The 15,095-nt window shown below is 46.3% G+C and overlaps 2 protein-coding genes across 2 annotated transcripts in view; one reads left to right on the top strand and one right to left on the bottom strand.

Annotated features, from left to right (window-relative positions):
* Positions 1-2,334: 2,334 nt before the first annotated feature.
* LOC135366450 (acireductone dioxygenase-like) lies at positions 2,335-10,207 on the bottom strand. The gene is made up of 5 exons (XM_064599157.1): positions 10,103-10,207; positions 9,907-10,029; positions 3,935-4,048; positions 3,651-3,833; positions 2,335-2,508 (listed from the first exon to the last, which is right to left on the bottom strand). The coding sequence occupies exons 1-5, from the start codon at positions 10,118-10,120 to the stop codon at positions 2,446-2,448; spliced, it is 501 nt and encodes a 166-aa protein (XP_064455227.1). The 5' UTR covers positions 10,121-10,207; the 3' UTR covers positions 2,335-2,445.
* Positions 4,832-15,095, top strand: part of LOC135366449 (beta-glucuronidase-like) — a 69,723-nt gene continuing 59,459 nt past the window's right edge. Inside the window, exon 1 of the mRNA XM_064599156.1 lies at positions 4,832-4,987. Within this exon, the coding sequence (XP_064455226.1) occupies positions 4,958-4,987 (30 nt within the window). The 5' untranslated portion in view covers positions 4,832-4,957. The remainder of the gene's footprint in view (positions 4,988-15,095) is intronic.

Genomic DNA, 15,095 nt, shown 5'->3' with positions numbered 1-15,095 from the left:
CACGTCAGAGTGCCACGTGATTTGGAGTGGCGAAGGTAATCGGAGTAAGTACCGCGCAGCTGGCCAGATAAACCGTTTTCCGTCCCATATAAGCCTCCGTCGGTGTGGGTGATGCGCTTCACATGCGCGCTTTTTCGATTTCGGCTCATTTCCATAATACTATTCGGGGATGGATATTTTAGCCTCCGTGCGTGTTTCAGGATTTTTGAAACAGGAATGGTGTTCGACGAGGATAGCCTCTCGATGCGCTTTTGCGCAAAATTTCTTAATTAAAAATTCAAATAATGAACTTTAGATGACTGGTCATCTTGTAGATACATACTCTCTTCCAGAAGATGTCCGCATGGCCGCACAACTCAACTGCAAAAACAACATAGCTTTTCAATCAAATATCCTGGTCAGTCTTGCGTGACGCACCCTGTATAATACCGAAGTTAGAGCTGGTAAGGGTAACGCCGTCCCTAACTATCAGAACGAGCAACGGAGCGGCAATGATCGGGTGGTACTGAATTCGATTAATGACTATCGTTAATGTTATACGACAACACTGGTTACCGTTTTCTTGTCTGAGGACTCTGTTCCCTGTAGTCCATTCCCAAAATTCGAGGCCACACCATGCAGAGCGTGGTCGGAGTGACCATGACGTATCCCTTGCTCAGTCATCCCAGTACACGTCTAAGTTCTTATGTGCGAAATAGGTCAACGCGACAACCCTACATAGTTCTCCATGCCGTGCCTACGATTTTAAATTTCATCGAATTCGTTTTCCGGTGTCCCCGTCCGTTATCGTTCAGGTGCCATCTCAATCGTTCCAGGTGCCATCTGAAATAATCAAAGCGTCATTCAGTCTAATCCGGGCGCCATCTGAAAAAAAAATCTAGGTGCTATTCAGTGTAATCAGAGTGTCATCTGAATTAATACATGGTGTTTTTAAGCACTATAACCGATTATTCACACGGGGGACAACCCAGCACAATATTGTACAGACATGCAGTGGTAGCAAAAGTAAAAAGATCCTGATGGAACGCAAGTTCTCCGCATAGATCGAGAAGTTACTCGTCAAAAAGAACTCGTTACGAGTTCAGTGAACGCGCGAAAAATGTAACTACGTTAAAGGTACTGTGAAGCAGTAGACAAGCATGATATGCCGGCGATGTGACTATAGAGACTTTGTTGCTTCTAAATACCATATGCGGAACCACACGACCGACAACGCGCTATAAATATTTTTAATTTGCCATGAAAGCTGCGGCGTAGAGGAGCAGTGCGACGCCTGGTGTCAAACAAGCCCCTGTACAGCGGGCAACACTGAAAATTGGTATTTCACACTATTACATCGGCACTTCGTTATTTTAGTAACCATTTTATTAGTTTTCCTGTTTATTTATGCATTCTGAAACCCCTGTTAACAGTTTAACCTGTTAACCCCTGTTTTTGCGAAGTAAAACCCAGCGCTGTTCGATGGAGGCTCTCCCTATTTCTCTGCAGCGCCTGTGTGCTCCTTCTGTTCGCGGCCTCTTTCGAACGAATAAAACTCTCTCTGTGAACCTCTGTGAACAAACAAGTCCCGACGCCGTCTGGCTTCTTGAACGTCATACTGAACGTAAATAGTGTAACATTTCATCCATTGATTTCACCAAGAAAATGGAAGAATTTATCAACGCACGAACCAACAGATAGGCAAGCAGATTTGGAAGAACTTGTTACTAGTGAACATAGCAGGAGGAGGCAAGCTAGCTGGTGTTGAATTGATATTAAGATTGCCTTGAGTTTGAGGGGAAAAAACACAGGACGAACACAGGACGAGATGAACAGATAGACTCACGAACCAGTAATGAAGCTTTAATAATGCACAAAGGGCAGGGGGGCAGGTCGGTTTTTGCGGGGTGAGAGGGGTGTCACTGGTTTGCTCGAGAAATAAACTTCACTTGGTTGCAGTTCAGTGCCGGTCCTTGTCCTTTTATCCTCTGTCCTTGTCCTACCCAGCACTGGGGGTTTTTAATTGTTGTTAATTGAGTAATATTTCAAATTGCTCACGCGGCGCTCATACCTGCTAGAGCTGCAGCGTCCACGTCACGAGTCACATGCCTGGGAACCGCGTTACGTGACGACGTCATCTGTTTCTCCGATGCACTTTTTTCACAAGCCGATGATTTTTTTTTTGTTTCCCTGGCAGAACACGCCCGAAGGAAAAACGGGGCAACCTGAGTGCCCCTCCAACTGCGTCGGTGTTCTTCACTGACAGATAACGACGTTGTAGTATAGCAACGGTGTCTCCATGACACCTAAGTACCGCATAAATATGTTTTTCTCCAGCAAGTGAGTTCTCCAGTCTATCGCAATGGCATGACGTTTAATGACCCAATGTGATATACATTCGTTTTCTATACTCCACCTATGTAAAAGGAGCACATCTGTGTTTCGCATTCTTGCTGCGGACAATGCTCAGCGAAAGTCTGCAACCCAGCTGGATTCGTCCGTAAATAATCTGCGCACTGTGATTTCTTCCTGAAAACAAAAAGCACAAAGCGGCCACAATTAAAGGTTTTCTGCTGCGACAGATTCAGAGACGGCGACAAAGAAGAAGTCACACAATATGCCGAATTGTTTCCCATCCATTTAAGGTACCCCTCATATAACGTGTCATATAATTGATTAATCTACTTGTCCGAAAATTCTGAGGTCGACGATATTTAACTCCGGATAATTTCGGCCAACTTCGATCGATTTAATTGATTCTCTGTTGAGGAGATCATGAAGAGATCCTCAATACCTCTGTAAGCATATGCAATGCGTCTCTGGATGGTAAAACATTCACCATGCGAACTATGAACCGAGCATTCGTTAGAATAACGGACATAAAAAACAAAAATCAAAGAAAACAACAAGTCAACAAAATTTTTCTTTTTTTTTGCGCGTGAGCTGCGCCCGCACTCGTATTCGATACGTATTTCTGGTGAAAATCCTCCTTGACAACAGTTCCCCACCGACAACTCAGACGTTCGGGGATTTTCTCCCCGACGCAGAATGAAATGTTTCGGCTAAGTTGCATATCCAAATGCAGGGATGGATATTTTTTTGGATATGCCTGGTATATATATATATATATATATATATATATATATACAAAAAAATCTCTACAAAAAAGTATTGTATCAGTAGTATCTCTACAAAAATGTATCAGGTGGGAATATATTTATTAAGAAAAACAGAAAGGAAAGGTCACCCAGACGGAGGTCGGCTTGCTGTTCCCCAAAAAATGTAAAATGGGGAAGAAAAGATCAGGAAGGAAAGAAAAGGAAAAGAAGAAAGAAAATGGGAAAGACAAAGGAGAGAAGAAAATAAAAGGAAAAGACAAAGAAGAAAAGAAAAGCAAAGGAAGGACACAAAACTAAAACTGAAAAGTCACACACACACTGTCACACAATCACAAGGCGTTGACAAGGTTCGAAGCTTGCAAAGTAAGTGGATTGCATTGGATGCCCAGACGGAGTGGCGTGCGTGCATTGAATACCGTAAGCTCATGGCGGCTCCGGGCCTCGTTAGAAACCCTTTGCTTTTCCACATTCTAGCCTCTCCCAGCTTCTGGTCTAGACGCACTCCACGTAACTTATATGTGACATGCGCAGTGCAGTTTCATTGGTTTATACCTCAAGGCTAGCAGGCGTGAAGCGATGGTAAATCCCGGCCGGTAGGATGAGGAGATCTCCCTGTGCCAGGCGCACTCTGAGCCAGCGGTCGTGTGGGTCTCTCACGTCAAAGAATCCAGTTCCTCGTTCGAAGAGGCGCACCTCCTCATCCGGGTGTTTGTGCTCCCGGCCAATTTGGTGAAGCTAGAAGAATTTCGCGCCAAACTTTAATAACCTCAACCGAATATTGGAGCGCTCAACTTCTTTTACTGGGTTCAGTAACGGGGAGAAGAAATTGATCTTACCGTAGATTGGTGGTCTTCCCTCTTCGGAGATATGTACAAGCGATCCTCCGCAGATATGTGTTTGGTCTTACGAATGTAGTCTAGTGCTGCCTTCTCTTCCGCCTCGGATGACGCCTGGACATCGGAGAGAGAAAAAATAAAGATTAATAAATGGCTCACCGTCATCTTTTCTGGGCAGCACACAAACAAGCAGTCGCAGATACACTGAAAATCATATAATAAAATTATCTATCCACTGGATCCATCAGAGGCTTATACGCGAGGACTGGGATACAAATTATTTACTGTTCCCGTCCACTGCTTCCGTGCTGTTCCCGTAACAGTGTACCACATACTCGATCGCCGTCGACAGGCCGCCGATGACTATAAAGGAACGTCAAAAATGATGTTCGTCTAAATTCGACCACAGTGACAGTACTCTCTTTGCTAGACGTTATCGCGCCTTCAGTTGCCGGATAGTGCCATCAAGGTGGAAACTGCCTCGACAACTGTTACGGGAATAATACGCTAGGAAATGGTTCCTCTTTGGCAAAACTCTGCAATGGTGGCTCTGCTACTTCGTTACTTAAAAAAAAGAGAAAAACAAACTTACGCACCCGTGAAAGTTATTGTAAAATTGTACAAGGCGGGTGCGGAAAAAGTATGCACACATTTCCACAGGTAACGACACACCTGATTAACGGACGAACTTCCGGTGGCGCAAAACCTCGCATTTATGCGATCCAAGCCAACAAAAATATAGTGGTAACCAAACACTGCGTAACAAAATAATCGTTTTGCGCTCCGTCCACTTCGACGGACTATGTACCGACGTCAACGAGGCGATCTCCGGAGAACTGCGCGCGGGTACCACTAGGTAGAGTAACGGTGCCGAAACGGAGTTAACAGAAATGAGCATCAATGTAACACTTCCCATAGTGATGTGACATTTCATGTGACTCTCATATTATGTGACACTCCATTTTGGTTTCCGCACCGGTGGCACCCCTACTGGTACTAGAATGCAGCGGTGAGGAGACCGCCATGGCCATGCCCCATTGGAAAAGCATAGAGGTAAGTTGCTCTGGCCATGTTTTTTTGTTGTCGTTTACCCAGAGTTTGGTTACGACGACTTCTTTCTTTTTTTTTTTTTTGATCCCATAAATCCAGCTGAAGTTCGTCCGGTAAGCCAACCATGCGCTACGCGCGTGCATGTCGGTGCACTTTTGTTTGTATACACACGGATGCATTTAGTCGTGTGTCAAATGTTCCCTCTACCGTCTGCCCCACAGTAACAATTCTAAGCAACTATACGCAAGGTCAAATGATAAATGATATTTAAGCAAGTTATACCGCGTTCAGCGCAACACTCTGGCGATCGTGGAGGTTCAATTGTCTTTTATCTGAGCGAGCGACTAGGCGTTGCAGTTCGGGCAGACAACCACCGCCAACAAGCGTTGCCCTCGCGATGCAAGAAAAAAAAAAGAAAAAAAAAGAAGGCGCATCCGCCCTTATGATGCGCGGCGTCACCATGTAGACCGTTAAAACTACGTGCCTCGTTCATTAGGCACCGGTGACATCAGCCTCAGTAGCTTCCGAGCACGTAGAACATCTCTTCTATACAACAACTGCTGATTACGTTTTATGAAATGTTGTATTAGTCCTCAATTGCCCAATCACCCTTGTCTGTGTCGCACAACCTCGTGAGATAGGCAAAAGTGTGACAGCTCATGCTTATGTCATCGTAAGCGCAAAGCCGAATTTCTTCTACACTAGATTCGTTCTTCTTGTTGAACTACAAAACTAGGTGGTTCTCTAGGTGGTCCTGGCCTCGCTCACACACTCGCTCGGACTTCTCGGCAGCTCTGCAGTGACAGCCCTAAATCTTAAATTTCGGCCGTCATCATTCCTTAATCTGTTATCACACCATCTCATTTCATCCTGGCTACAGTCGTGACGCAGCCCACATACGTAAGGCCAGCGACGGCAAACCGGTTTTTCGTCACCACCACCAGCACCAGGAGGTTCTCTTGGACGAAATTTCGCGCGTACTACACACTGGGTGTTCTACAGTTAGGGATCACAGATACCTACAGGCAGTTCTAGAGTTAGGGATAGATAAAATCACGGGAGTTACAAGAGGGGGGACAAGGGTAGACCATGACCTCGCTTTGGAGCTTCAACATCACCGGCGTGGGGATTGCTCGCTCTTTACTCGCAGGTTGCCATGGTCAGATGTCGTCATAATAATCTGAATCTTCTCCACTGGGTCCCCTGCGTAATAGAGGTTTCGCTTGGCGTCTTCTGTTATCCATTGTCGAATCGGTTGGACGCTTTACCTCACCTTGGAAGCTCTTCGCCCTCCCCTAGAAAAAAAAAAAACAATCCATGGAACGCCCATGGTTAAAATTAGTTAGCGAAGCCAGCTGTTGGGACTAACTTCGAACGGTATTGATACGCGAACACTAAAGACGATGAAACGGCATCAGGGAATACGGCTTCGTAGTGACGCGGGTCGTGCATTACATCACTTCCGTGGATCATTTTTGTTCCACAGTTTTCACCATACTGGAAAGCAAAAGCTAGAGGAGAATGCTTGTGAAATATTCCTCGACGGTTTACAGTTGTGGGCGTCTGTTGTACGGGAACATCAGCGGTGACGTTCTTATGACCTCTTAACGACCCCACCCTGACCGTGCCATTAAAATCAAAAACCGCTTTAAAAACACCGGTGCCTGTGCATTATTCTTTTTTTTTGTGTGTGCGTGTGTGGATATCGGCGCACTTTATAATTTGTTGATGGAACACCTCCGAATGTTCAGCATTTCGATAGTTTAGTTGCCGCGCCGAAACAGAGTGCTGGGTGCAATGGCGTTTAGGATAAATGTGGCAACCTAGATTGTCAACATATATCCGGATGTAAGGCGTCCTTGGAGCTTCCTGCCAAAACACGGACAACCGTTATCGCTGCCCTTGGACAACCCACGGCCTAGATGTCTTTAGTGGGGCACGTTATCAGTGCACAACAACGTTTGCGCTACAGTGACCCAATGCACGAGGGTGATAAACTTGTAAACATTTAACCAGAAGCAAGACCACGCGCACGTCATTTTACTCGTTACGTGATGTCCGTGCTGAAATGCTGCGTGCGTTCCGATTAAAGGCCAGTTCCCACATATAGAGCTTTGCTACATTGCGCTAGAAAAATGCGCTTTATTTTCACCCTCGCATTGCTGCGAACGGCTAAGAAAAAAAAAAAAAAACACCTGTCGAAGTAGAGCCTCGGTCAACTTTTCTAGAGCTATTTTGAGCGGTGAGTCTGCGTTAACCGATCGTCAGCTCCTTTAGCCGCAACGTCGCGGAAGCTGGGGTTTGTTTTCCTTCCGATCATTCGAAACAGCGAGGCGAGAAGGCGACGACGACGTGAAAATGGCCACGAGTTTCATCTGCCCAAGCACGGCTATTTGGTATCGCGACCACAACATCGAAAGTGACACCGGCCGTGTGGTGCTGCAAATAGCCGAAGCGGGCAGTAAACAATCTCGCTAATACCGGTGCATCACATCTCAGCGAGACATACCGTGACCCCATCAGGATAGCGCTATGTGCTCGGTTGTATGTGAGAACGGCAAGCGGAAAAACAGCGCGATTATGTGCTAGCGCTATAAAGCGAAGCGCTCTATGGGGCAATTAGCCTTAAGTCCGACGGTCGCTGTACAGCATCTTATGCCAGGAAAAGTAAAATTGAATTCAACTGAATTGCAGGTTTTATGGGGCACACGGACAACGGTAGGCACTAGAAACGTAGAATGATCGGGGAACTGTCATTATATGGTTCCTCAGTTCGATGTGATGGACAAAAATGCTACTGGTTGTCGTGATGGGGATGGAAGAACTTGCTCTTGTCGGCACACGCCCAGGCAGGCGACATCAAGAGTACCTCGTTGCGTAGGGGATTATGCGTCCCCGGCCGACTTCACAGTGAAGTGTGCCGATGTTTTTCTTTGAGCATCTTAGGGAAAAACCCAGGGAGAACACGCAGACAGCACAGCCGGCGCGCGGACTCGATCCCGGACCATCTCCCAGGCTAAGCATTTCCCTCACTATAGTGTAATGGCCAGTTCCCACATACAGCGCTTCGCTTTATAGCGCTAGAAAATGGCCCTCAAAATCTGCGCTCTTTTTCCGCCTGCCGTTCTCACATACAACCGAGCACATAGCACTATCCTGCTGGGGTCACGGGATATCTCGTTGCGACGTGATGTACCGGAACTACCGTGATTGCTTACTGTCGGCGTCGGATGTCCGCAGCATGAAGAGGGATGACACTTTCGATGCTGCGATCGCGATACCAGACTATAGTAACCAAACCCCCCTGCGTCGGTAGATGAAACTCGTGGCCATTTTCACGTCGTCGTCGTCGCATTCCCGTCTCGCTGCTTCGAGTGATCGGAAGCAAAAGAAACCCCAGCTTCCGCGACGTCACGACTGAAAGAAGCTCACGATTGGTCAACGCAGACTCACCGCTCAAAATAGCGTTAGAAAAGTTGACCGGTGCTCTACTTCGACAAGAGCGATTTTGTTGCGGTTCGTAGCAATGCGAGGAGGAAAATATAGCGCAATTTTCTAGTGCTATGTAGCAAAGCGCTATATGTGGGAACTGGGCTTAAGTCAAATGTGTACAGGAAACGAGAATGGTTTCTTTCAACACAGCATATGTGTGACAGACGGGTGATAGCCAATGCAAGGCTTTACCTCTGCCTATTTTATTCAAACTAGTCAGGACAACCGCACACAGTCTCGCTCCATCTCTCTTTTCTTTTCTTTTTTTATTGATATCTAACATCTCAACTATCTATCTCACGTCTCAACATCGAGGAGCGATGTGCAAGTGGCTGCAAAATAGCCCTGAAACTGATATCTGCGACTAAATTACGACTTCCGCAGATATACCGGAACACAAAACAGCACGTACACGTAAGATATACCCTAACGGAACAGGTTAGGATATAGAACAGATACATATACAGATAATACAGACCGCGTCATAGAATCGGAGAACTCGAAAACGGAACGTCGGTCTTTGTGTATCGCGCACTTTGCACTTTTTGAGCGATTCCATTGGGTGACGGACAGGTGTCCTCGCGGAGTTGTTCATCCCTTATGGTGTCTAAGTTCATGTTGCACCGTTCGCCATGCACATATCACCCTACGAATGGCCCACAGATTTCACACGAGCATCATGCCGAAAATTCGTTCCTGAGAAACAGGCTCGAACGCTGTCGTATACTTTAAATACCAGAAAACTACGATTAGTGCAGCATCACCGCTGCCTGTTTCGCTCAGAATGTTTCTCGCACAGCACGCAAGAAAAGGACATACTCATCACGAAGTCTTACGTGTGCACGTGAAACTTGTTCGCTATTTGGAATAGAATGCGACACTGGCTCGCTACGCCCAGCGCACGCATGTGTCAGGGCTTTTGCGCCAATGTGATGCATCAAATGCAGCTATATTCATCGTACAGTTACCTGGCAATCGCGGAACAATTGTGCGGCGGATAGCAGACGTATTTTACAGAACGGAAGGTCTCATTGGTTGAGTGTGAAAGCGATTACCTGATACAAGTGCACTATTGCGTGTGTCTGCACAGTTCCCCCTGAAGTCGGCCCAGGACGCATACTAACTCCCGTGTCCCCCTCTCCTTCCTGCTATCCTCCCTCCACCTGTCCACATGTATACGCCGCTCAGGGCCACAGTTGTTTCCCGGCGCTAACACTGAATAAAAAAAAAGTGTTGCCTGAATTATTCCACACTATGACCTCTATGGGAAGGTGCTACAGGGTTGGTGTACATTCCGATCTACGGCGAACTCCGGTCACCCTCCACTATCGGCGCGGAAGACAGTCGTCCTATAGCCATCAGGTCACGGTAGCGTTTTACAATAAGGGTTCATATAACTAGCTAATAAAACAAGAAAACTCGTATCTTACTTGATAGATCACGGTGCCTTCACCGAGGATCTGCACGACTTCTTGTGTACCCAGAACCGTCTCTGGATCGTTCAGATACCAAGCCCTCACTCTTGAGGTATCCATTCCAACGCTGTCCTTCGCCTGGTAAAAAAGAGAAAAATAATTGAAGTCCGAATAATGACGTCCCCCCCTGTTTTTTTTAGCCGGTACGTACAAGTGCTTTCTCAGCCATGGTTTTCTATGCGGCATACTACAGTCGCTGTTTGTATTCCATCTGCGCACCAGGGGTATTATATCTGCCTTGCTTTATCTGGAAAGTTATACGCGGCTCTCCCGTAAACATCGCGATATCTCATGTTTGCACAGCTCGCACGAGCTTTCGTACGACTGTATTCGTTCTGTACATTTTTTTAACACTGTCTGCACCAGAATTCTAAGAACCGTGTGCGTGGCACCACTTCAAAGAGGAGTTCGATCGTGTCTCGTGAGCACGACCGTTTGAGATTATGGCGTTCTTGAGTGGTTTCTGGCATAGTCTCAACTCGCATCAATTCATATCAACTCGCGGTGTCAACATGGTTTCAAACAAGCATCGGATATCACAGAGCCCAGTATTTGCCGCCTTGTTGTGGGGAAACGTTATGATGAATGCTATGCAGTTGCTATGGCTACCGTTTGTAGCATAACTGGCTAGTTCCATCTCAAATCGAACAATCCGGTACACTTGCTGTCTCGAATGAACGGGAAAAAAAAAAAAATATGTTGAACCCATCGGTGAGTTAGGAGAAATAAACGCTTTCCGAATTCTCTGCGCTTCGCGGTTCGGGAAATAGGAGAGGAGGAATAAACTGCCTCTCATAAGGCGACGTCGTCGCGAGCGGGTTTGACCGTTCGCTACAAGGCCATTTCTTCTCGCATTATAGTAATTTCTTGATCTGGCTTTAGACCACTTAGGGCACAATAGGATCCTTCGTTGGCAGTGCTGTACCGGTTTTCGTTTGTCTGCAAAAAAATATCAAAGTTGACTCAAAGTGCCGAAAAACACCATATTCACTGCAGCTTTGGGGACGATGTACAAAACGGATAAGATTAAGCTTTATGCCGTTTAATTTGTCATTCATGTGGCTATCGAATGATGTATAATTTGTTGCTCTACTCTGTAAGGAACGTAAGCGATACCTCTTTTAGTAGCACCATACCACTGAAAAATGACGAATTTCGGAAGCCTTCATCTAAAAAACCCCACCAAAAACTGCCCTCGAAAATTTTATATGTTGTGGGTAGTTCCTTAGAATATGCACAGAAGAGAAATCAATATTCGGACTTGATCGGTAGTCGCACTGTGAATTTTTTGCCAGCCCTATACGCTGAGCGCATTCAAGCGGAGGCACCGTGTCCCGCGTGTTGCAAAATCAAATTTTCCAAAGGGACTTTCAACTTCTGTCCTCATATAAAAAGTAATTGCTGTCATTTGAAACCATTCTGAGGTTTCAAGGTTTCCTTTTCAAGGTTCTGAGCGTTTGCGTTCATAACAATGGTGTAATCGCTGAATCTAGATTGTGGAGCAACCAGATGTGCTCGCATTTTTTGCGGGATGTCACACATGCATTGCAAGTGCTGGGAGCCCGGGAAGAACAGAATGATTTTACATCTTTGTAAGAGGCATATCTGTTCTGGGTTATTCTAAACAAGCATATTTACTGTACGCATTATGGCAAGAGGGACGCAGTGACTTCCAGTATTATTTGAAACATTTCCTTTCCTACGGCCCCATGACATCGGACGGGGGAAATTGCACTGAGGAAAATGTTGTAGTGTCATACGCACACACTCAAGGCTAATTCATGGTGCCTTTTGTGAACCTTGCCGAAACAGCCCGACTGGCGCCGCTGTCCAATATGTTATTCGGTTCGACATGCTGCGACCATGGGAAGGTCCTGATCGCATTTACTCCCTGAAGACACCTTGCGCAAAGTTTCGCCTACACACAGAAGACGCTTCACTCACTTCTCGGCTACAGAAGTGCATGGAGTGCCCTTATACAGAGTGTGCGACGACATCTGCATTACTGTAGTGTGTCGTCCTGGTATCACACCTACCTCAATGGCCTCTTTGTTGTACAGTGCTGATCGTGTGGATTTCGCTGACTATATATATATATACCGCCTCATACACAAGGAAAAAGTGCTATAGACGAAGGATTTTCGCTTTGCTTCGGAGATCGGCGTAGCTGCCATAAAGACTGTGGTTCCAGCAGATCAAGCCGAAGGCGTAACAGAAATGGGCCAGCTATGCAGAAGCTGCTTCAAGTACTTCACAGCAAAGGTGGCTGAATCACAACACGCAGCAATGTTGCCCACATTTGAAAGAAAATCTGACAATAACCTGCCATCAAAAGTAACATTAAGGAAAGTGGCTTCCACAACGGCCTAAAGCAGTTCATGACACGAGCACTCTCATCCACCCGGAATTCTCTGCATAACTTACGTTACCTTCTTACCTTCGTCATCTTGTCTTCTTCGCTGTCAAGTTCTTGTTATTCTGTGTACTGTAAATATGCTTCGATATGATCACCGTGGACAAATATACCTCTTATAAAGACGCAAAAGTATTCTAAAGCATTCTGTTCTTCATGGGCTCCCAGCACTTGCAAGGCATGTGTGTCATCCCGCAAAAAATGTGAGCACATATGGTTGCTCCACAATCTACATTCAGCGATTACAACACTATTATGAATGCAAGCGCTCAGAACGGTTTCAAATGATAGCAATTACTTTTTATGAGAAGACAGAAGTTGAAAGTCCCTTTGGAAAATTCGATTTTGCAACACGCGGGACACGGTGCCACGGCTTGAATGCGCTCCGCGTATAGGGCTGGCAAAAAATTCACAGTGCGCCTACCGATAAAGTCCGACTTTTGATTTATCTTCTGTGCATAGCATAAGGAACTACCTACAACATATAAAATTTTCGAGGCAAGTTTTTGGTGGGGTTTTTTAGATAAAGGCTTCCGAAATTCGTCATTTTTCGGTGGTATGGTGTTACTGAAAGAGGTATCGCTTACGTTCGTGACAGAGTAGAGCAACAAATTATACATCATTCGATAGCTACATGAATGACAAATTAAACGGCATAAAGCTTAATCTTATCCGTTTTGTACATCGTCCGCAAAGCTGCAGTGAATATGGTGTTTTTCGGCACTTTGAGTCAACTTTGATATTTTTTTGCAGACAAACCAAACACCGGTACAGCACTACCAACGCAGGATCCTATTGTGCCCTAAGTGGTCTAAAGCCAGATCAAGAAATTTCTATAATGCGACCAGAAATAGCCTTGTAGCGAACGGTCAAATCCGCGCGCGACGACCCCGTCTTATGACAGGCAGTTTTTTCCTCCTCTCCTACTTCCCGAACCGCGCAGGGCAGAGAATTCGGAAAGCGTTTATTTCTCCTAACTCGCCGATGGCTTCAACATATATTTGTTCCCGTTCATTCGAGACATCAAGTGTACTGGATTGGTCGATTTGAGGTGGAACTAGCCACTGTAAGTGCTGGCCGTCGAGCAATCAGGGTTGTCGTTCCGCACTTCGCTTCGCTTCGCTAATGCTTCTGTATTTAAATACCAGAACAGTCGAAAATGAGCTGCGCCTTACAGGCGAAACCCTTACGTTCTCGACACTGCCCTCAGAAGGAAAAGGCAAAAATGTTGGGTAGACGAAAACGTCACTTCGCTTACTAACACGCTGTTGGTCCGCCCGTCGTATAGCCAATAAGTTTTCAAATCACAAGATTGCGCGTATGAACCCAGCCGAGCACGTCAACGGCTTAGAACTATGGTAAAGTTGATCAGGGTGTGTACACTTATTCAGCCCGGGTAACCTTGGTGCCGATACTCGCCCGCCACGTGACCCGAGATCACATGCCCTCGACAGGCATTGCCGCTCCTCATCAAGAGCGACTCCCAACCTGTTTTTAACATAGCCGCTTCAGCAGTTGTAGCACATGACAAATGCTTCGGTAATACTCTTCTTTTATTCCGTGTTAGAGCCGCGAAGCAACCGTGGCTACGACCGGCGTTGCTGGCATCGCCTGAAGATCGCAGCGTCGAAACGCCCCATTATTGCGCGAGCATGGACGGCGATACGATGCTGCGATCTTCAGGCGATGCCAGCAACACGCCCCAGGACAGATAGAGAGATGACAGCAGAAAGGTGGGGAGAAAGAGGAGGTTAGTGTGCGGCATGGTCCGACTTCAAGAGGAGCTGCGCCCACGTTTGTCTGGAAGATCTGCCGGAAAACCCAGGGAAAGTCTCATACAGCGCAGCCGGTAGTAGGATTCGAACAAACCACTGCCCAGTCGTCGGCACAACCTTATGATGGCGCTTGTAAGATGACGATATCCACTGAGTAGCCAGGACCGCGCTTTAAACACGTCGTCGTCTGCTCCGCTTCGGCTCCCCACATCCGGGACGCTCTCATGACGATACTCGCACTACCCGACATCTGTTTTTAGGTACAGAAATTAAAAACCTTTTTCGATGTGGTGTCGTTGCTGCCGTACCTGTATATCAAACCTTGTTTTGCCAAATGTTGTTGTATTCTACACGACGAGAAAGAGGTGACGTCATAAGTACGGTATGGTGGTGGTAGTGGTGACGAATACCGACTCATAAGTGTATGGTATATTAAAACCGTAACGGTACCTCAGCCAATGAGAACTTTCGAAGAATCGTCTGGCTATCTGTCTGAGGCGGTTTTCGCGCGCATTTGCGACACCATTTAGCAGCAAGTTTATAATTACACAAAAAAAGACTACCTCATTTACACGCTCGTAAGTTGTCTAACTATATGATGCCAGAAAACATCACTGCAGTGATATAGCAATGGTTACAACCGCCAAACACGAAAAAAATGTGTGTTGTACGTCCTTTCAGGTCGAACGAAATGGTGATGTCCGAAGCGCAGAAAATGCAGCACCCATTCTACATCGAACTGTTCCAGGAGCTCTGCAGTAACCGGGCGATCAAACAAGGCGAGACGAAGCAGGAAGGCACAAGAATTCACCCTAGAATTGGGAAGAGATAGCGTCGTCCCTAAATTCACTATGTGGCATTGTCGAGACAGCTGCCGGAGGGCAGGTCTTCTGGCGCAATTGGCATTACTGAGTCCTGCGGAACGCACGGGAGAACATCACCAACATTTTGAGTAT

This window comes from Ornithodoros turicata, chromosome 8 (genome assembly GCF_037126465.1).
Source record: "Ornithodoros turicata isolate Travis chromosome 8, ASM3712646v1, whole genome shotgun sequence".
In the NCBI taxonomy this organism is placed as follows: Eukaryota; Metazoa; Arthropoda; class Arachnida; order Ixodida; family Argasidae; genus Ornithodoros; species Ornithodoros turicata.
The sequence above is the reverse complement of the archived record's forward strand: the minus strand, read 5'-3'. Positions and strand labels throughout refer to the sequence as shown.